Source organism: Pyrgilauda ruficollis, unplaced genomic scaffold, assembly GCF_017590135.1.
Source record: "Pyrgilauda ruficollis isolate IOZ18807 unplaced genomic scaffold, ASM1759013v1 scaffold23, whole genome shotgun sequence".
Taxonomy (NCBI): domain Eukaryota; kingdom Metazoa; phylum Chordata; class Aves; order Passeriformes; family Passeridae; genus Pyrgilauda; species Pyrgilauda ruficollis.
The window spans coordinates 12,407,350-12,430,740 of NW_024522539.1; the positions used below are offsets into that span (position 1 = coordinate 12,407,350).

Sequence of the window (23,391 nt, forward strand, 5' to 3'; positions counted from 1 at the left end):
CTTTTGTAGTCTTAAAAACAAACAAAAGGTACAAACCGGTAACTGATAAAGAGGAATATCCACTTGTCCAAGGAAATCATCTCGAGTCTACAGAAAACAAAAACAAACACCACTGAAAGTTGAAAGCTGCAAAGTGTTTTAAAAAGCTGCAAAGTGTTTGTCCCCCACACCCTGATAGCGCACCAATGCCTTCGTAGAACCTGAAGGCACTTTTGAATTACAGGCAGTAACTTGTTCTGCACAGAGCAAGTTCTGATTGACCCAACACCCCAAGCCTTGGACAGTTCTGCCTTCCTCAAAAAAAATTTGTGGGAGCTGGAGATTTAGACTGTTTATTAAATTATACAGACTAATGTTAACAAAGCAGGAGAGTTGCTCAGCATCAGGACTGAGACTGTCAGTATCTCCAGTAGAAACATTGTCCTAAAGGACCCACCCTCCTAGGAGGCCCCAACAATTTCCATAAACCTAGGCAGCTGTTTCAAACACACATGTATAAACACTTTTTTATTTTTTACAGCAAATCATACAGCTACTGTCAAAGCTAACAAGAAGCAAAAGTAAGTGAAATCTGTGGTAAGTGCTTTGGAAGTTCCAGCAATTCCAGTGGTCCCAAGCTTGGCATGAAAATCTGTTAGAACTATGAAAAAATGCCTTCTGTCTACACACACTGCAGAGTTTAGTTTTAACAATGACCATCCAAAAGATTTTACCTGACCTGGACATCTGGACTGTCCAGCTGGGACCAGACTATGAACGCAGCAGCTGTCAGACCAGGGCAGGACTGACAACACACGGTATCGCTGCACACTTGACTTTTCCTAATGGATTTCTGCTTGTCAAATAAATTACAATTTCAGTAATCTACATAGGTAATTTCAGTATTCACCAATAATCACCACCAGCAGTACTTGACTTCTTGCTGGATTACTGGAGTATGTGCTAAATTGCTACAAATTAATTCTTGATTTGAAAACCTCTGAAATTCTAGGCTTCCTGATTTTTCTAGCTAACAAAAAATTTGGTGCCTATTCTTTCCTAAATCTGTTGTTGCATTTATTCAAACTAATCATCCCAGATTTTTAATGTCTGTCCATAAAACTTTTCACCACAAGGCTCTGCAGCTTGCTGACATCTATTTCCTTCACCTCAGGGCAAAACCAAGTGTTTCAGTTTTCTTCTGGAAAACTTACCTTGATTTTCAACTCAAATGCTTTACAGCCTTAAAACTCCCATCCAATCCTACCCATTTTTTGGTCCCTCTGACATTAAAGTACAGGTATAGCTTGAAGCAGTTCTTTTTGCCTTAGTAATTCTGGTATCTTTTTTCCTTAGCTCTGTTCTCCTGAGTTCATCCATTTAACCTTTAAGTCATACATTTATTTGGAGAATCAGTGTCTCATGTGGGCCTCTAATTTTTACACCTGCAAAAAGTGCAACTAAGTTGTTATAGGTGATAAAATGTAGAAATTTGGAGATATGTCACTTCAAATTCAGTTTGCAGTGTGGCTGCCATGTTCAGAACTGAAGGGGACAAAAATTAAAATATACAAAAAACATCCACTGTTTTAGTCCACAAACCCATTTGAGCTAGAAAGCTCCAACAGGTTTCATACCTGTGCAGGCTTCCCTGAACTACTGAAGGAACACTTTCTGTGTTATTATAGACCACAGGACTCTGGAAAAAAATAGTTATCATTTTTGCCTATGAGGTTCTTTTTTAAATGGCACAGCACATACCTTAGACATGTTAGAAGGCTTAGTATTTGTAAAGTTCTTGGCAAGCCTCAAGTGGAACATGCCTTCCAAATAAATTATTGGAATGTGGGACAAAAGTTTTCTCTATTTTAGAAACCCTCAGAACATTGTGTTTGTTACCAGCATAATTTGAGTATGGGCTCCTGTTAGTCACTTTATTATTCTGCTGCCTCTCCTCCTATTTTTAGCAGAGTTAGCCTCGATAACCAACTCTTTAACAGTACTTTCTCCTCCAGCCAGAAAGCAAAACCCTGAGTGGAGATTTTTGTTGACCTCCAAACAACTAACACATAAATCAGATAGCAGGAATGATCTCCAGCAATGTGTCCCCCCATGACAAGCTGACTAACTGCCTGCCAAGAGGTGCCAAAGCAGCTTCGCAACAGACATGGCACACAGGAACAACTAAATGCCAGCGAAGCTGAAACAGTTTGGATCTCTGTTCCACCACAGCAGGCAACACACACAAGTGGGTCAGTTGTTCTTGTCAACTTGTAATTTCTTAACAGCCAGAGAACTCAAACTTTCTGCTTGGCATGAACCTCAATTAATGATATACTGCGCTAACAGAGAGGCCTTGTATTTTACTGATTCAGTGGTTTAGTCTATAGAAAGTTATTAAAAACAGGTGAGGACAGACAGCTGCTGTACACAATTCATTTGAAGAACTCCAGTGCAATGCCAAAGCATTCAAAAAGACAGTAATTCTGTTGAAAACTCATTTTCATCTACTTTACAAATATATGCTTACTAACTTTTAGATTTTGGACTTTTTTTTCTGCAACTCCCATCAGAAATTGAAGTAGATTTTAAACAGACATGCTTATCTGAGTCACACATTTAATAGCAGTACTGAGAACATAATCCAAAATTTATCAGATTTGAAAATGGGTCACTGAATTTAATGCCTTTCTTAATTGCTGGATTCACCACATAGCCTTTTGAAACAGCTCTTGTATAAGACCAGGGTGTTGAAATAACAAGCATTTTCTCTACCAGTTTTTGTGACAAATGTTTGGTGGTATTAGTGCATTAATTAGAATCCAAGCCTATTTCCAGTCTTTTTCTGAATAAACAGGCAGCTAGTTGTGCACAGGTCGGTCTTTGCACAGAAATCCACAGCTGTATGGCAAAACAGGAAAGCATACAGCTTTTATGGGAGGGAACATAAGTATCAATTCAAATTGAAAAAACAAACAGTGATCTGGACTATCGCTGCTTAAGAAAACATGAGCTCAATAGATGCCTTATAAAACCAACATTCTTCTTGCTTAAACACCCAAACATCAACATTAGTTACAAGCTTGATGAGAATGAAAAAAACTTTCCTGAGCTACACTAGCAAATTCAAGTATTTTTCTTTTCATGCTGCGCTGAGTGTATTATTTGGTTCTCTTAAACTCTAAACTGAAAAAAGTGAGCATTTTTTCTTCCATAATATACTGCCAGCATATGCTATTCATCTTGAAAATGTTACAGTTTCAAAAAACCAAGATTCAATTATGACATTAAGTTTGTACCAAATTCACGGATTCCACAAGTAATGTTTTCTCTATCTTGCAACGCAATAAATACCTGGTTGCATGGAATTCATTACAGTCCCAGTCTCCTGTATTTTTAAGGGGGACCTGTGGATTGTGAGACTTTTTTTTTTGATGATATGTAGGCCAAGTAGGCATTTCTTTAGAGTTGGCATCTATGGCAGTGAGATACAAGACCCTATCAGCATTTTCAAAATAGGGAGAATACATACTGTTAGGTCAAGGGTTATTACACAACATGTGTTTCTGCAGGACCTTCAGCCCTGCTGGCTGTTTCAACAGCAAGGTGTCAGCACAACATGCCTCAGCAGTTTTACCATCTGCTTAACAGACAGCATTTAGAAATGACACTGAGGTTATTTTCACTAATTCTCTCTCACTTCCAAAGATATTTTCAGACAACTGTTTATCTAAAGACCAGAGTAAAAGCATCATCTGTTTCTCCATTTATAGCTTACACATTTTATATGGCACCAAAATCTTACTGCTTCCTTTAAAGTTCATATTTAGTATACAGTACTTTTACAACGTTCATATATTAGTGCACGCAAAGTGTGCTGCTTTGAGAACTTGTCCTTAAAAGTTTATTAACAATGACATTTAAGATAGATTTTTTTTCCCACACAGTTCACAGGAAGGCAAGTTGTCTAACATAACCAAAGCATACTTCAGAACAACATAAACAGAGAACATGTCAAAAGGTATTAATGCATTGATTTTATTCATCAGGACTTCAAGTTGCTTTGGTTTGATGTATGCATGTGCCAAACAAACTACCATATAAAAAGCAGGCATATTACATTTTATGAAAAGTCAAAAGCCAATCCAGACTTGTCCTCTTGTGTTAAATCTGCCAATATTCACCACAAAAACTTTAGAAAACAGTACCAAACATTTAAGTACTATTTCAACAAGTCATTCCTGACATCAAGTCAGTTATCTTCATAATAATATAAAAACATAAAACCCTTGCATCTGTTTGTGAAAGCTTTTTTGCCATATCTTAAGACTTCAAAGAAAGTTTGAAAAACAAACTCTAGTACTAACAATTCCAGGTGCACTTTCACCTTCTCCATGTAACACTACAAAGCTTAAAACACAGAAATGTAAAACTCTATCCAATGTTAAAACTGCATGTGTAATTTGGTCCCAGAAGTAACAACAAATAAACCAGGTACTGCAGATGTTTACTACAGTGGCTAATTAACACATTCAGCTGAAGGATTTCATACAGTCAATCAACTTTTTGTTTTTCAGAGCAAGAGGGAAGACATGGAATTAAAAATAAGATAAACTAATTTTCTCCAAAAGGGAGACAACTGGAGCATGTCTGCATCATGGTCTCACTCCTATGAAGTTCACTTGATCCAGTTCAGGATCACACAGAGGCATAAAGTCAGGCTCAACCTGGAAACTGCTTTTCAGCCCTAAATTACCTCAGTTGGCCAGGGCTCTACAGGTACCTGGCCACTTCTTACAGCACAAGCCTAGAGCAGGGCTGGATGCAGGCTGTATGGCCTCACCCTGCTCCAAAGTCAGTCCAGCAGTTTTCAAAAGCATTCCCAAGTGTACTGTCAAAGCAAATGCAGCACCAACACTAACTCAGGACAGCCCTGTGCATCAGCACACAGGTGGTGGCCACTGCCAGCCACACCACAGCACTCCACACCCAGCTTTAGCCCCCAGCCACTGCTGAACAGGAGCCTCAAGCCCCACCTATCGACCTCTCCCAGCCCCAAGCCTAAACTTCTTGCTGCCAGGTGTAAGGGTAGACACAGGACCTGGCTAGAGCAGAACTCATGGTTGGGTTTGTTTGAAGGTCCGCTGTGCTCAAGCTATAAATCCCACCTGTCCAAAACCAGTCTGCATGAACTGACCTTGGATGCCTCAACCTCTAATGACAAAAGGCGACCACAACACAAATAATCCAACCACAATCACTTTTCCAACAAAACAGTATTACCATTTATTTCAGACAAGCTCCAAGACACTAACAAAGTTATATTACGCTTCCCACCTCACACATGGTTTTATTAGCCTATAATTTGTCAGATGTTAACTACTTCAGATTTCTCATTAAAACACTAAATACTTGTCCCAAAACAAACTTAATAGAAACAACGATTAGTAGAATAACTGGCTAATGTAGAAACTTGATTAAAAAATAAGTAATGTTCATAATAAAATCTGGAATCCCTTTCCCTTCAAAAAGCCCTTGTACTTTGACATTACCAAAGAGGCCATCTCCATTATGCTAGGAAAATCACTGATTGCCAGAGAAATCATCCAGGTCTGAAAGAATCCAGTCCTGTGTTTCTTACCACATTCCTCTTACAGAGTAGCTGGAGTGTTTCATTTGCATTTTAATACGCCCTAACTTCAATGACTCCAATTCAAGTTTGTATGTAATTTCAGCCAGCAACTTGCTGATGTCCTTCTTAAATTCTGTTTGCTTATGTTACAGTGGATACAGCTGAAAGCAGCCCAAGGTCTCAAACAATAATTGCAGCTATCTGTAGACTTTTCAGTTTATTGTAAACTATCATGACAGAAAAAAAGAATGATGCACTCTCTTGAAACAGAGATGATTATAGATCCATAAACTAACACTGCAATGAGCTACAAACATTTTGCTGGCTGCATTCCCAAATCAGCATGTTCTGTTTGTCACAGGGAGTAAGGAAAAAAGTACACTTGAAACAGAGATACTTCACAGAAATGCAGGGCAGTCCCCTTCAGACAAGGGTGAAAGTCAGTCATAAGCAAATGACTTGAAAAGGCCACTCAGTTTTGCTTGCTTGCTTAATCTGCGAAATTCATCCACTTCTGGAAGATGAGAAAACACGTGTTGGAACACAGAAGTGCACTCTGCCAAGGGTGAGGGGAGAGCATTTCTACCACTTGATCCTCTGTGGCTGCAAGGGCTGAGCAGGCACCAGAGAGCCTGGGGGTCAGATTAACACTCTGCCTACCCTCGTATCCTTTCCATGTAATGGCCAAGAGCAGATGCTTAAGGAATAATAATAATAATAATAGTGGTAATTTTGAACAGTACTTCCTTTGATACAACCCCCAGTTTCCAATGAATAAGTGGTCATGGACCCCTTGATCCTGACATTAAAATACATATTGAAAATACCCTTTGATGGATATTTCTACAACTTACTTAACTTGTTAAAATCCATTTCTACTTTTGATATGAAGATCTTGAGACCATTTGCTTAGCAACACATAAAAGAATATATTTTTTAAAAAGTGGAATGGAAAAATTCACCTCCCCTAAAGTATAGTTTTATAGATTCCCTCTATACCACCTTTTTTTTTTTTTTTTCCAAAGCTGAAAAACCCCTGGTCTACTTAGTGTTTCTCCTCACTTAAAACTCACACCAATCTTGCAGCCCTTCTTTTTTCAGTTCTGTTATCCATGCTTCCTGAAGAACCACCAGAAATATACATGCCATGCACCTATGTGGATTTGTACAATTCCATAATGGTGGTTTTAATTTTGTTAGTTTATTTCTTCCCTAATAAATCCTAAGATTTTATTTGCCTGTCAACAAGATCTGAGCTGACATTTTCAGCAAGTCTTTCCCCATGACACAAACCATTTCCTGACCAGTATAGTAGGCCATCATCAAGGGTACATCATTAGCTGCTTTTCATGTGTGGAATACTTGGCACTTTTCAACACTGATTTCCAAATTGCCTATTTGGAAAAAAAAATTAAATTAAAGCAATGATCTTGTCTCATATCTAAAAGCCTGCAAGTTCCTCAGGTAGTGAGGAGTAAAGGAAGAATGTCTCTAGCTTGCCCTGTGAACAAGTTTTATTTAACACATTCTTGTAGGTATACCACATTTTAAAAACAGAGTAACTATAGCTTGTGGCAACATTAAAGAAGCCACAGCATCAACGCTAGCCACTCTCTCATGGAAGATTAAAAGGACATGAATCACCCTGAAGGCTGGATAATTACATATTTACATAAGCTGTTTCAGGAGGCCTGCTCTGCATGGTTTTGCAGTTTTAGTTTCCCCATTTTTTTCTGGCAGGAGAAACCTGCCCAAATTCAGTTCAGCTGCAGACTGTAAACAGAATTAGGCTAATCATAATCTCCACACAGGACAATCAAATAAAACTTCTCCTTAATATGTACATGTAATGTTTGCTGAGGACTGCAAAGTGCTAGAGCTGTAATATACTGGTATATTCAAGTATCTGCTTCCTTACAGTATGGTGATATTCTGAAAGTTATATACGGCTCATAGTTGCCAAATACAACCTGCAAAACCTGAAAAACTTCAGGGATCGAGTTATTACCAAATAATGTTATTTGATCACTTCCTTTGCATCACTTTCCTAATGCATCCACGTAGCAGGCTGTAAGATCTATCCCATCCTTTGTGTGCCATCTTTTTCTTCCCCTGAAGAAAGACTGCTAATCAAAAACTAAAGCACGAAGAAAGGTTGAGAAGAAGTTGTAAGTAAACTCTGCATTTAGCAAGAGGAAAAACAGAAGAAATTAGTACCAGCTATTAAAGCACTACAGGTCATTAAAGCACAGCAGCAGGAAATTGCCTACAACTAATTATAAATTGTTCATTATTGTGATTAACACAGTTTCCACTGTCTTCCCTTCAATGTGTTCATGTACACTCCAGCTTCTAAAATTTGTCTGAGGCACAACACACACTCTTATGTGACTGAAGTCTAACACAGTCACTCCCACAATTCCTCAGAAAGACACAACCTTCCTTTCGATCCCAACTCTCCCTGACTGAACTGACAGACCATGACACAGCAATGCACCACATGGTCCTGTAATGTGATCCTCTCAGATATGCAACACTGAACAATATGAAAGTTGTTAGATTATGGGGTTACCATAGCACAGTAGCATAAAGTGATGCCAATTTGTGCTTTGCTTTTTATTGGCTCCATAATCTTCTGCTTTTGCTGCTCCTTTTCCACCTCACTTCCTTGCACAGATTTGGGACACTGATACGCATGCAGCCCTTTGCTCCATGTGCAAAGCTGGAGCTGAGCCACAGCTGTCCTTCCCGTCTCTTGGCGCTTCTCCCTGGCTGGATCACAGTTTTCTGGGAGGGAGTTATGCTATGACAGAAGCTCTATGCCTAAGGAGAATGCAAGAGAGAAGACAACCTCAGACTATTCAGCACTCACTTGTGGTGCAGCATTTATCAAGGGAATTACAATCTTCCAGACACAGGTTCTGGTCCCCTCAGCATGTTCAGATTAGCTGGGAAGTTATTCAAGAGAAAAATCCTCACACACAGCCCCCTCAAATTACTGTATTACTAAATTTAAATTTAGTAGAGCAAGATTCAAATAGCAGCTTTTACGAAGGCAAAGTTTCAGAGTTTGGTGAAAAAAAGCTCAAGAGTTCCAACTGAAAGGTTTCCCTTACGTGAATCTGCCAGTAGAAAAACAATTTGGTTATTTTACACCATCTCTGAAATTTGGGGTTTTTTTTTTTTTTGCTTCAAAACATGTCATTTCAATTTTACACCATCTCTGAAGTTTGGGGGTTTTTTTTTGCTTCAAAACATGTCATTTCAATAACTAGAGACAAAACTCGAGCAAAATTATTTGTAAGGCCTATAACACACTTTATTCCTTCAATTGTATAAGAAATTATTTTAAAGGTATAGAGCTGCTGAAACAGATTTGCAAGTACATTTACAATATTCACATTATCCAACAGAGAGTGACACTGATGGGGAAAGAACAGCTAATGTCAACAAGGATGTCAACATGATATTTTACTTGTAGAGGAGATTAACAGAACTTTTAATTTTTTAGAAATTTGTTTATGCTCTACAAGAACTGGAACTGTATTCACTGTTTCTGCCTTTCTCTGTACGTCTTGGACTGCATGTATGTATGATGACAAGTAACCTGTTCCCTTACTCCAATCCACACCTGTGATGTCAAAATGCTTTAGTTGCAGATTTATTTCTACCCTTAGCAGAGACAGATGCACTAAAAAAAAAACCCAAACCCCCAAAACAATAACGAAAAAACCCAAAACATTAAAGAAGAAATACATAGTCAAGGACAACCTTCAATGCTGTAACCAGGGACTTCTTTCTTTCTCCTGCTTCACATAAATGGAATTCCAACATCTACTACAGAACCTATGCAATAAGTTTCCAGTAAAGACCAGCAGTCACACACTGGCCACCTCCATTCCCCATTTTGTAACTTAATTAAAATAATCCAAAGCCAGTTGTCATAGAAATGGTGTTGATTTTTTTTAAGCCAGCCTTTAACAAGCTGTTGATTATGGAAAGCAGGAAATGTGATCTGAGGTGGCTGAAGGCTGGTAGCAAGGCACGGAAGAAAAGAATGCATAGACCTTTTGCTGCTTCAGCCTCTGGAGTCTCTGACCACAGCACTGATTTGATTTCATGGCTGCCCTGTACAGATAGCTGACATTACTAAATGCTACTCCAGTATCAACTTGTTAAATTTGAACCCAGACTCAGCATATCAATATACTAGGCCAGACTAACTGGAGTCAAGAGAAATATTTTGGGAGTTGTTTATTTTTAAATGAGTCACAATATACCATGATAATTAACTGGACTATGTAATTAAATGATTGCCATAGAATCTGTTGTATTTGTTATTAGTCTTTGTGACCAATACAATGGCATTTATCTACTTTATTCCAGTGAATTACTGAACTGCTGTGAAGCCAGTTACGGTTTCTGCTTGGTTTGGTGGAAGAAGCTTTTACATTTTTTGATAACATGTTTTACAGACTATTTACCTATATACTGGTTTTACATAAAAACTGAAAATAGCCATTTGAGGACCGAAAATTTTCTGTACCTGATATTTCTGTCAATCCATTGTAAACACTGCTTCTGGGAACTGAAACAAACTACTGCCAGTCCAGTGTCCTAGGAGGTTTGCTGGAAATGTTAGCTAACAGTCCAATCCTGAACTTGGATTAAAATACAAACTATCTTCCATATCAGTTGCCATTAAACACAGAGACCAGCAGTGCTAGTTGATGAGAAATGCATGTTTTTGAAGTGCATGACTCAACATTATCTTCACAATATACTTTCAAAATAACTGACACATTTTAATAGTCTGGATCTAATCTGTTTGTGCTTATTGTGGATTCTACCTCTCACTTTACAGTGAGATTTTGGGAAGAATCACCAAACAATATTTACATATATATATATATATATATATATATATATATCTAATGATTATCTGTGTTCCACTGTGAGTTTTATAAAGAATCTTAAGCATAAAATCTTAAGCATAAATCACAGTTTCCCACGAAGGAAAGAGCATTTTTCTTTAAACTCTAAGCAAAATGCACTGAAGAAGTCAGAAAGTGTGGAATCATCAGGCACTGCTCTAAGAACAACAAATGACTGAAAATTCCAGGCTAACACCTCCAAGGTGTCCTACTAGTTTAGACAGGGATTGTCATAACTGTAAGGTCTTTGGCAAAAAGCCCTTTGTTTAAACAAACATATTAGTTACATGCTAGTAGTGTCAAATCAATGAGAATGAGTTCTTAAAACAATTCCAGTAACCATCAATTGTTGCACTTTTATCAGCATTCATAACTAAAAATGTTCAGATAATTTAAGTCCTCACCATGTTATTTAAACAAGGCTTAAAATCTACCCTCCATGTGGCCTATGCTTTACTAACTGTCTTAAGAGTTAATAAGAGTAGACACCTCTGCCGTTTAGCTGGACACGAATTTCATTACAAAAAATATATATATTTAATATAAGCCTTCTAGACCAAGTACTATAATTTGAACAGCAATGTTGTTGGAAAAGGTATTAAGTTACTCAGTACTGCTCAGGCTGAAATAGTAGTTGGAAGGAGGAAAAAAAGAGCGAGAGGAAACTGAAAATTCCTGTGGTTCAGGGTGTATACAGAAACAAATGGTATTTACAGTTTCTCTGCTCAAATAAGACTTATCTTTAATTCTACATACAACAAACTGTTCTGTAAAATAAAGCCTATCTGAAATAAAACTAAAAGATCACTAATTTCTATCCATTTTATATGCAAACAACTTGAGTAACTACTATTAATTTATGGAAAAGTTAAGTGTTTATAACTACAACATTTAATCTGAAGTTTAAATGACTCCCATGTCTCAATAACTAGACAAGAAAATCCCTCTGAGCTCATGTAAACAGCAAACTATTGTTTAAAATCTATTAAATACAGTTATTTCACAGCAACACCTATTCACCTATGCTACTGTATGCCCCATATTCTAAGAAACTAATCTAAAACCCAAATGTTACAGATAATTAAAAAATTAACTTCCTAATGGTGACAATTTGACACCACTAGGAAACTCTGAAATCACTGCACTGAAGTCTTGATTGCAAGCTTTTACTACTTTCCAGCTAAATTTCAACTCTAAGATGCCATCACATGTTTCTATAAACCACAACACTCACCTTCTGGGGCCTCCACAAAGTGCTAGACATTTCCCTTTTAGAGGTTCCATATCTTTTCCTAACACCAGTTGCTTTTCCTTCATTCCCAGCTTTGAACTGTATGTGCAACTGAGACGTCCTTGCACTATGACACTTGTATTTAAGGCTGGATAAGCAGCAAGAAACTTTTTGACGTGATCCTTCCAAGGAAACACTTCTTTGCAAAATATGGGGAGTTTTGCTCATCTGTGCATTCGGTCTTGCTAGTTCATTTATATTAATCTGATATTCTGAATCTGTTTTTGAGGGCAGACATGCAGATGTGCTACGTTCCAGTTTTAAATGAGGGTATTTTGTACCAGAGTTCAGATTTAACTCTGGACCACAAGAGCCATTAACCATTTCACTGCTTGATGCAAATGCCCTTTGTGTAAGATGAACTGAAACACATGAGAAGCCATCAGGTACTTCTTCACAAGTTGCCTGCTGAGGACCACTCAAAATTTGACTTTTGTCCTGTAACGATGCATTCAAATAAAGCGGTCGGACGTCTCTGACCTCACCAGAAGAGCAAACTGTTTTAGACAGTCTAAGTCCATTGACTGCTGTTGAAAGGAATCCCTTGGAAATGCTCTGGTCTTCTTTTTGTGCCAGCTCACTAGGAGAAATAATTAATTTATGAGATGTTTGATAGGTGCCTCTGTGTGGTAGCTGACCTGAGCTTACTGGAGAAGCTGGAGGAGTACTGGAAGGACTCCTAGGAAAAATAACCAGTGATGAACAACGTCGCAATGGAATTTTAGTTTTCTTCCTCACTGACAAAGCATCTTGGTCAAAAGTAGTATTACTTCTGTACAGTGTTTCCTGAGATGAGTTGCTCCTGGAGGGATTACATTTGTTTCCAGTGCTTCTATATGAAGAGTCACCATGTGCAACACTACTACAGAAAGTACTGTCACTTGTCCAAAGAGTGCCACTGCCACTGTCACTGATGATACTGTTAGTATACGAACCTCCATCACTTGTGGTACTTGCACATGATCCGTAGTCACTGCCAGCACTGCTGAACGAGCCACTGTCACTTGCTGCAATGCTGCTGAGACTGCCCCTGCCCAGGGCAGCACTGCTCAGAAGGCTGTCGTTAGCTCGATGGTCAGACACAGCTCCAGCACTGCAGCTCCCTTCACTACCAATACCAATGAATGAAATGTCTTCACCAGCAGCCACGGCATCACCAAACCTAGAACATCCACTCTGCTTCCTAGACTGCAAGGAAATGTGCAATGAACTGCTCTTTTTTATTTGCAGTGAAGAAATAGTTGTGCTTTTCTCTTGATTAATTACTTGTTGCACTACAGGTGCATAAGCAGCTTGTCTAGGAATCAGTTTCACTTGTGTAAAGCTAGGTGCAGAAGTCTGTGATTTTTTGAAGTACACACAATTATTACTATCCAAAAAATCTTCAGAGGTTTCTGATAATGGGTCTGTGTTGCTTCTTTGGGTAGCAAAATGCAATCTTAACCGTTGTGCCATTTGTTCTCATTTCCATGCATGTTAGCAAATGAAACCCACAAAAATTCTTCAGCAGAAAGGCTACAGGCAGCTGCACAGAACCCAGAGCTGGTACATTGCAACAGTAAAAGCACATAAAAGTTGCAGTCTTTGTCCTAATTTCTACAAGATACTAGCATTTTAAAAGAAAGTACCTCTTGAAATAAGTCAGCCATTCCTTGAACTGTAGTTTCTGGACCGTCGTTGATTGCTTGCAGTCAGAAAGCCTTCATTTAAAAAGCACTTATGTTCCAAGGACCTCAGCTGCGACACACTGACAAACACTACTGACCTTGTTTCAATTACACCTTCTGGAATTTGCATAAATGAATGCTATAATAGGCTTCCAGAACTTCCAAGTTCCAAACAGCAACGCCTGCTGCGGCTGCACGAGCTGAGTCAATGTGTCCGTACTTTCCTCAGCAGCGTATGACTACTAATATTTTTACCCTTAGGTTTAGAATTACAGGAAGTTGGTAGGAATGAAGTCCCATATAATTGAGTATCAAGTCCAGGATTGAATTTCCAAATAGTAACCATGCTAGCAAACTGCTGAGGTCTGAATTATGCACAAACTAGTGAAATAAGCCTCCCTTCCCTTAAGAAAATGTTTTTTCTGCACTATTTAAATAAAACTTGAAAGCAATCTGGCATTATCTTGCAATCCACATGCTGCTAAGCAATCACACTTTCTAAAGATTTGCACATAGTAGAACCCTCTGTGCTGATTAATTAATAATTTTAAATGAGGTGCAACTGAAAAGGAGCCAAAAAAAGTTTTGCTGGTTAATAACTTGGCATTTGTTTTTATTTCTAGTTTGACCTTTTCTAGCTACAGCTGTTAAAGGTAGAAAGAAACAAAATTATTCTTACAAATCAAACTACCTCATCTTATTTGCTGGAAGCCCAGAGTAAGGACACATTCATTACAGTTCAATGTGATTTGCAGATATGTGACCAGCTACACAAACTTTAGAAAACTGAACTAAGTATGCACAAAGGTATTACCAAACAGAATTACAGAAGAAAGCTATTCTGTGTCATTACATACAAACTGCCTCACCGTTTCATAACTAATTATTTTTAGTTTTCATTTTTTTAAATAAAATAGTCAGCATGTCAAGAAGTTAATACACTATCAATTCTTCCAAGAGTAACGGGATTGAGAATTCCTACAAAATGTTTCACTGGCTCATATTATCTGTAGAGGTCCTTTGCTGGCACCTAGTGGGACTTTTGATAAAAGACAATCTTGAATCTTGCTGTTAAGAGGGGTTTCTGTTGTGGGTTTTGTTTTGAAAAACACGAGCATTTGGCTAAGAGTGTACTTTTGAATACGTAAGCCATATATGATGCAGTACTGAATGCTACTGCTCTAACATGAAGTTACTTAGTGCTGCTGAAAGAGTACAAACAGAAGAGAACACTAGGCCATTTATACTTTTATAGGTCATACTACTAGGAGTTTTTTCTGCTTCATATTTATTTAACCTTTACTGTATTTTAAGCTAGAAGGCAGTAAAATTAACATTTATGCCTCCTTCCCAAAAAAAGAGCCAAGAATCAAATTCACAGTACCTTGTTTGCAAGCAACAAATTTGTTTTCTAATTATACTCCAGGGCTCACTTAACCTCCATTACCTGAATTCCATTATTAGAATGCAGCAATAAACGAATACTAGCTTATTCATAAAAAGCCAACAAATACAACACTTAATTTATTTCATTATAACCAACAGGACTTCTTCTAAAGTTATATGTTGGTGGGGACTGGGATGGGGAGAGAAGAGGAAAGGAAAAATACCATGAAAGGTTCTTTTGGTCAGTTTCAAAAAGTTACATTTGTACTTCAAGCAATACAGTAAAAAATACCCATAAAACCAAACAATCCAAACACAAACCAAAAGCATCAGCAAGTGACCCTAAGATATGTGAGCAAAAAGTAGAAAATGCATTTCTTAAGGCTTCTTCTCTCCCCAGGAAAAAATATATTAGTGGCACAGTTTGTAACATGTTGGTCTAATGTGCAGTGCAACCATTTGAGTTGCTGGTTTCTTTTAGTAAAAGCATTACTTTCTCCCCCAGTGGATGATCTGAAATGTTTTGTTCAATTTTACTAAAGAAATCCTAAGAAAACAATAAACTGACATAATTTGGTAACTCAAGGCTTAAGATTCCAGCAAAATTTCTTGACATGTCTCTCTTCCTTAGCTATACCTGTATAGGTATTGCCAGCCAACTACAGCTTTCTCAGGCAATGTAAAATGGCTTTTAAAGTGTTAAATTCAATGTTGCTGAATTAGAGTTGGCAGGAAAATAAACTAAAAGTTAGTATTTTTTAAATATACCAATAGTTCCATTCAAAGCTTAATATCATTGATTTCTTCAGTTTCAATAACAGATTTAGGCACTTAGTTTGCAATATACTTAAATTGTGGCAAGGTATAAGACAGATAGCAAGAGGCATGGTCTCTTCACTGATTCATCTCCTAAGTGATCTCAGTGTTCTTCTTGACTTTTTTCTAATGTGTTTTAGAAGACAACCATAATTAAAGACTCTGCAAACTGCTCAAGCCCTTGATTCTACCAAGGGTTTGCAAGTCAGAAGAACGAACTAGATTTAGCACTCCTTTACCAAATCCAAGACAAGTGATTTTTGAAAAGTTTTAAAGCTATTACAAGAAGATTTCAAAACTCTGACTACTGGCAATATAACCAATGCAGCAAGACCTGAAATATAACAAACTCTGAAGAAAGGTTTTGAAGCTGGTATTCAAGAACACAACATTTCTTAAAAACAAGCAGGTATTTCTGGCTTCCATTTATCCCTAAAAGTTAAAGGAAATAAAAGCACTTAAGAGAAAATTTTGTAAAGAGGAAATTAACCATTGGAAGGACACAAATAAGAATATTTCAGTTTTACCAGATTGCTCACATTTAGACTTTAAACAGTCATCCAATAGGTAGATGAAAGAACACTGAAAATACTAAAATACCAAAAGATGAAACACCTTTTGATCACGGCTACTTAGCAAGGCCCCTATGATTTTTGACATGTGAGGATGAATTAACAGAAGTGGGGGAGCTTGTCAACACTAAATAACAATCATAGCTAAGGCAATAATTTGTCTCACTTAAAACAACCCAAGATGTCTGGGATAAAAACAGTTTCTGAGAGCAAGCTGAAGAGAACCAGGGAGATGAGCTGTTCCATTCACCAGCTGATACCCACAAAATGTTTAACTGCTTCCTCTCCATAAGCAAACAGATCAAACAACTTACATATTTAGATTACAGAAAGAACGTGAAGGAGTTCTATTGGAAAACACAAAGAAAACACTGGCCTTCTCCCCCAAAAAAATCAAGGACCCTACTTTCTAATCGTGCCTCGTGGCTTCCAGGTGGTGGCAGCAATGCTCTAACAAGACATGCAATGGACAGAGTGATGTGAGGGATATGCTCTAGCCCATAACACTACGTGCAGATGAAAATCTGAGCATCCTGAAAAATCACATTTAACCTCCCATGTAGGGACAAGTGCTTGTGATTGCCTTTAACACTGCTTTTAAATAAATCAAACAGTCATCGTATTTTGAACACTTGGGACAGGTAATATCACCAGTTAAGTGTAAATGGCCTGGGGACTGTGTAATGCCTATAACCAAGAAACAAGCCTCCTCCTTATTAAATCTCATTATTCTAGGCAGTTTGTACTTATATTTACACATATTTTCACTCTTCCCAAGCTCAGAAGAGCAGCACCTTCACAGAAGATACAATGGTTTACTGAATATATGCATTTTAGGAAAAAATGTTTTTCATGGCCAATACACTACTCAAGCACAAAGCACAAAGAGATCCTTTATTTGGAATGAAATTGTGTTTGGCGTGCAAGAGCACTCAATCCCTCCCATTAGTTCCAAACTCCTGCAGAAGGGAAAGGTATTTATTTCAGTGACAAGGAACGTCAGTGAAATGGATGCCAGTGTCATGACTGCACTGCTACAAGCTTACTCACTTACCATGAAACACACAAACAAATACAGGTAATCAGACATCTGGACACAAAATAAGAGCTTGGGTCAGAGGAGGAATTTTGATTTCACCGAGATAAAAGCACAACCTAGCCTTATCTCACCAGTGACCTGCTATTCAGAGTGACACCTATCTACAAGGTTACAATCCATTGTTCACTTCTTGAGCTTTCCAAAGAAAATCTATGTAAGCTTTCTTTCATGCTACTCCTCACACACTGAAGAAGCTTCTCACACCACATCTCAATACTGCTTTGTTTGTAGGGAAAAATAAACATCCAATGCAGAGCCTTCAATATCAGCAAAGAATTTGGTCCTGTCATGTGAACAGCACTATGAAAGAATGATGCTTTCATGAGTTAAAGCAAATTAGAAGTTTACAGTAATAATGTAACTGCTTCAGAGCTTCAGGAGTGTGGTAATGTCAGATAAATAATCAGGTGTGCCTTTAGCTTTAGGTTTCATTATAGAAATTAAGGTTGTTTAGAGTGGGTTTTTTATCCACATTGAATAGTGATGGACTTGCTTTCGTTCAAGTCTTTAATACACTGCAAAATTAACACAAAAAGACCTACCAAACGGTTTTCATCAAATACTTCAAAAAGGAGTCTGTGTTTCTGAGGATTAACCTACAAAAAAGAAGTATAGTGATAATTAACATATGTACTGAATTGCAGCACTTGTCTTCAGCAAAAACTCTGTGTTTATGCAGGAGGAAAGAAATACCAAAGGTCTTTATTAAACAGCAAATTTATACCCTGCTGCCATTCTACTATGCAATGCATTTCTACTAGAACCAATAAGACATAACTAGTACTACTATCCCAAACTGTTTCTAAATAAACATTCACAGAATAAAGAAGGCAACACCAAGACTGAAAATTTGACATTTGTCCCAGAGTTAACAAACATATTTCTATTGAAAGCAGTTTGTGAGCCTTTCAGAACATTAATTGTTTGTTATTAATAATTAGCAAATTAACAATTAACAAATAGTTAGAACATTAATTGTAGAGTTATTTCTGAATTAGGGAAGAGTTCTGAAGTGGGGAGAGTAGTGAGTAGTTTTTCCCAATGTGTAATATATCCAACATGTAATAAGGCTATAAACAAAATCACTTACTCTAAATAAGAGTTCTTCGTTCCATTTTGGGTTTAAGGACTATGTGCAAAGGAACAAAAAAAAAAAAAAAAAAGAACTTTAGTTATACTGATAATTCTGTACAAATGTACATAATTTTTTATGTACTACACATTTTATTCCATGTAATAATCCACTTAAGAAAAAAGTACCTTTAACCTTGATATTGCTGGTAAAAGTCAAAGGAGTCTTGTACCGTTTAATGCAGTGCAGAATGGAGACAATTTATGCAGGTGTTGTGAGCTATTGGCTATGCCATGGATGCAGAGAAGGTGCATGACACACTTGAAAATAGTTAATTTAGAGTATGTCCCTTCAGTAATAATCACTGGCATCCTCTCAGTTCAACACCCACATTACTTACATGCAAGCTCTTACTAAATGCCAAATCTCTAAGCAACATAAACTACACAGACCAGGCACAGATGGGCCAAACAAAGCATAACTCACTCAGCTAAGCTCATCTTTGAACTGTGATATTTAAAAAAAATACTACAGACAGTTTAGCTACAAAGAGAGCTTAATGTAACAATTATCAACATGGAAAGAAAAATGCATGCGTGATCTCATAACATAAATCAGAGCCACGATCTGAGAACAACAATTTGGAAGAGTGCTTTCCCTCTCACATATACAGTTCTTCATTTTTAGTTAAACTGAGTTAGCAGTGCTGACTTTTTCCTGCATGAATTCCAGAAAACAAGTAGTATCATAATTCAGGTGGTGCAATTTGATGTTTAAACAGAACAAACTGGGTTTGTGTTTTTAACATAAAAAGATAAAAAGTTGTACAACAAAGATTCTAATATCATTAAAGATCTCAGAAAAATCAGAATAATCAAGTACTTCCATTAATGACATAGTTTTCAATCAATACTTACCTTATATTCCTCAGTTTTCCCTCTACCTTTCAATAAAATTTTGGAAGAGAAAATACCATAATAATGCCATAAACAAAGAAACTGAGCAGACCACAGAACACTCCTTTCCACACGTCCATTCACTCAAAGATATGAATTCTCATATTTCCTTTAGCTTTAACTTTTCCTCTGGAGTCTGTTTTAAAAAAAAAACCTCAACACAATACCAGAAACCCCAAACAAACCCCACCACACCCACACAGATAAGATGACTAACCTTTCTAATAGTTTTTGTCTGAATACTGGTAAGGGCTCCATTCACTGGATCATACAATGTCACTTTCACATATGGGTCACTGGTAGGGAAAAAAACCAAACAAGTAGTATGCTGCTCTATGACCTTTTTGGTCACCATTATCAGCAGTCAAGTTTTGAAAGGCTTAAATTAATAGCAGTTATGTAACCAGGGGGTTACAATTACTTTATAAATACCACAGACATTTGTAATTACAATCATTTCCTGCACAGTTTTAGAGATAAAACTAAACACTAGTAGTGATAATGATCATATTAGCTATGCCATTCTGTGTACCAGTACAATTTGACTCTCTGTTCTCTTTCACAGTTATTTCAGGAGAACAGATTCAATAAATCATCTCACATTTCCACAAGACAAGCATGAAAAAAATCAGTTGTGAATGAAAAATCTTGAAGTATCTTAACACTTCAGAACACCTGAAATTTGAGGTACTTCCTCAAACATGCAACAACTTTACTAAATGTTCTATCATTTTGACAGAGTTTGAGTTTAACCTGAATTTTTCTGGTAATGAAGATGTCAATATTGCTGCTTAAAATGTCTTACTGCCTTTTCCTTTCCTGTGGTACTAAAACCCAATGTATTATAAGAATATCTACTTTTCATGAACAAAGCACTCAATTGCTCAGAGTAGTAACAAAAGGTGATCAAGACTGTCTGCCATACAGTAAAAGAGCATATGGTTTTCACATATTTTAGTTATGATGAGAAAAGCTGATCTATTTTTGCTTGAAGTAAAAAAATAAATTGTACATGAACAAAAGTTTAAGGGAGACTGTCTAGCTTTAGAGAAAACACAAATTTCACAACAGAATTTTTTCTATTGCTAAACTGATGTCACACACAGTAATTTTGTGCTAAAATAACAACATTCCTGCACATATGCCAAAGCAGCTGACAGCAGAACTTGTACTAAACCCAGTCTTCTAGACCTTTTGTACAAAGGTCAGAAGCAAAAGTGGCTTTAGCACAAAATTCATTCTGCCACTTGTCAACTCTACAAGTTGAATCCTAAAAGCATTTCAATTACCAACACACAAGTCTGATCATTCCTTTGCTAAATTTTACACTACTGCACATAATTTGAGCTGAAACAGTCTTATAGCCACCAGTGTACTTTTGTACTATGCTCATTCCAAGTTTTCCAGCACAGATGAGAGCTCTGACTACAACTAAACTCTAGTAGTTATTTTAACTGTAGTTATTTTAGCTGCAGCCTACCTGAAGTGAAACACAGACATGGATCTATCCTCCATGGCAGAGCTACTTTATTACGCAGAGAATAAAACATTCCTCTACTTCATTTTGCCAACACTTAAGATCTGTCCAAGTCACTCTTGGACATGAAAGCAGATATCTTCATGTTTATACAGTCTCTAATAGTTTTATAAAGTTGCCAGTTGAAGGAGATCGGATTCTTTTTTTCAAGAGGCACAGAAGAATTTACTGAGAACTAAAGAGCTATAGAAGGAAAATAAAGAAGCAGCTGTCCCTTAATACATTAACAACATATTCTTACCTGGCTCCTAAGATATCCTTCTTGGCCAGGCCAATTCCAGCTATAACCTTCACCCGGACGATTCGCGCGTTCTCCTTAAAAACAAAGTTAACATATTCAAGATGCATTCAGATTTCTTTTTCAGGTCTATTTTCAATTAATAAAGCTAAAAGAAAACATGGCCATAATTTTGAATTCACACTGAAAACTACAGACTAAATGATGCAGTTACTTTGTCTGACAGAAATAGCTCTATCAGTAACACTCAGACAAATCTGCATGGACCACAGAAGTTTTCACCTAATGGTGTCTTGGCATGCATCAGAGGGAGGGAAATAGACTCTCACAACAATTTATTTCGTGGGAAGAACAAAAAGGATATCAAATTTATCAAAATGGATTAATAAAGCAGTAAAACTCTGGAAAGAAATGTAAGAACAAAAAAATTTTGCATCTATTTTTAGTCAACAGCACAGAGAGGTCATACTTAAAATATCAGGATTACTGATATGACCTGCCAGCAAGGTATGAGTTTTCTAAAAAACAAAAAAATATTTTAATTACACATTATACAAATTAGCTCCACAGGAGTGACATAAGTAATTGCACTTCTCCTGTTAATTAATACAGCTGCACAGTCCTACATGGCTCATCTGATAAGGAACTGAATTCAAGAGGGGGGAAAAAAATTTCCAACAGTGGTGACTGTATCAGAGAAGGAAGACAAATGATTATTGTTTCTCTGAAAAGCAAAAAGATTTCCAGATGAAGGGCTGTTTGTAGGAGATGGTGAGCCAGAGACACTTGTGAGGAAAGCTGATCCAGTCTAGGTTAAGAAATTAAACAGATACAAGAGCAATGTAAAGCAGCAGATGCTCCCTCTGGGGCTTTCCTGAATTCCACATTCTAAAAGAGACTCCTAACAAGCACTAAGAATGCTTGATCATTGGTCTTCTATATAACCACAGGGCTAGACTCCCTAACCAACCCCAACTGGAATGGTTCTTAAAGCTAATGGAGAGAACTGCATCCTAATACTTAGGCAGGAACTACTGGCTAAAAATGTAAAACTGAGAACAGACCACTAAATAAAAAGAAAATAATAAAAACGCATGCAAGTTTCTCCCACTGTCTACAGTTAGAGGTGATTGCCTGGGAACTGAGATGAACATCTACAATGTCCACCCACTGACAAAACAAGTCAATTCCAGCCAAGTCACAAGTCTGTCTTCAGCCTTCACCTCAAAGGAAATCGTCTCCTAGACTAGAAACTCTAAGAGTCCAGAAAAGGACGACCAACAGACAATCCCTCCCAGCACTGACCACTTGAAAGTGGCCTAAGCTTTCAAAATCCTTAGTCATGACCAGGCTTTTAAGGTACATAACATTATCATGTGTTTTATGACAACAACAGAACTGACCAGATTTAAGAAAACATAAGTAAAAAACTATGTTGGCATCAAATTAAGAAGAGCTATTTATTAACATTTTTATATATAACAAATATCCTAACATGCCCACCCATCTTACATTCTAAAACAATGTCCAATTTATCTTCTACCAATTCCTTGGCTTCAGTGACATTCAACATGAGTGAGTTTCTGTGATGATTCAAGAGTCCCATGTGCATTTCCCCTCTCCCTGAGCACCTCTGCACTGCACCCTGAGGATGCACTGCATCCTCCAACAGGAGGATGGTCCTCAGTCACAGCCCATGGGACCCAACTGACAGAAGTCAGCTTGACAAACAAGCCCACCTTTTCCTTCTCAGAAACACAATGCTGATGTGGGACACATAGCCCTAAAAGACAAATAGGTTTTCTTGTCTCTGCATTCAGCTGCTTAGACCACGAGATTTGCTCCATTATTCAAGCATGAGAAAAGCAAAGACAATTAGATGCTTTTGGGCACAGGCATCCCAGAGTCAGGCTTAACACTACATCAATGCAGTCCACGCAGGGGAGATCCCAGAATAGGATCCATGCTCCTGAGATTTTAAAGTTGGCTTAATCACATGGTTTGTTTACTTGTATCACAACAGAGATATGAAAGCTATTTTACAGAAAAACAAATTGCTTTGCACATAGCCTCAGGAAACTAGAAGCCACAAACCCAATGCTGGCGTGCTGAAGGTTGATTTAAACATGCCTTGCTGAAAGAAAGGTTATTTATTTGGGGTCAGTGCCAAACTAGGACAGCTACAGCATTTTAGTTAGCCGAGCAGAACAAC

General features: G+C 37.4%; 1 protein-coding gene across 3 annotated transcripts in view; it reads right to left on the reverse strand.

Annotated features, from left to right (window-relative positions):
• NEDD4 (NEDD4 E3 ubiquitin protein ligase) overlaps positions 1 to 23,391 on the reverse strand; it is a 51,357-nt gene that overhangs the window by 20,075 nt on the left and 7,891 nt on the right. The window contains exons 2-6 of one of the 3 annotated variants that reach the window (XM_041468934.1): positions 21,183 to 21,256; positions 19,622 to 19,700; positions 18,467 to 18,505; positions 17,919 to 17,972; positions 37 to 87 (exon numbers count right to left, since the gene is read on the reverse strand). In XM_041468934.1, coding sequence (XP_041324868.1) covers positions 37 to 87; positions 17,919 to 17,972; positions 18,467 to 18,505; positions 19,622 to 19,700; positions 21,183 to 21,256 — 297 coding nt within the window. Of the gene's footprint in view, positions 1 to 36; positions 88 to 11,779; positions 13,715 to 17,918; positions 17,973 to 18,466; positions 18,506 to 19,621; positions 19,701 to 21,182; positions 21,257 to 23,391 lie in introns of those variants that run through there. The other 2 variants (XM_041468935.1, XM_041468933.1) reach the window with 2 other exon arrangements.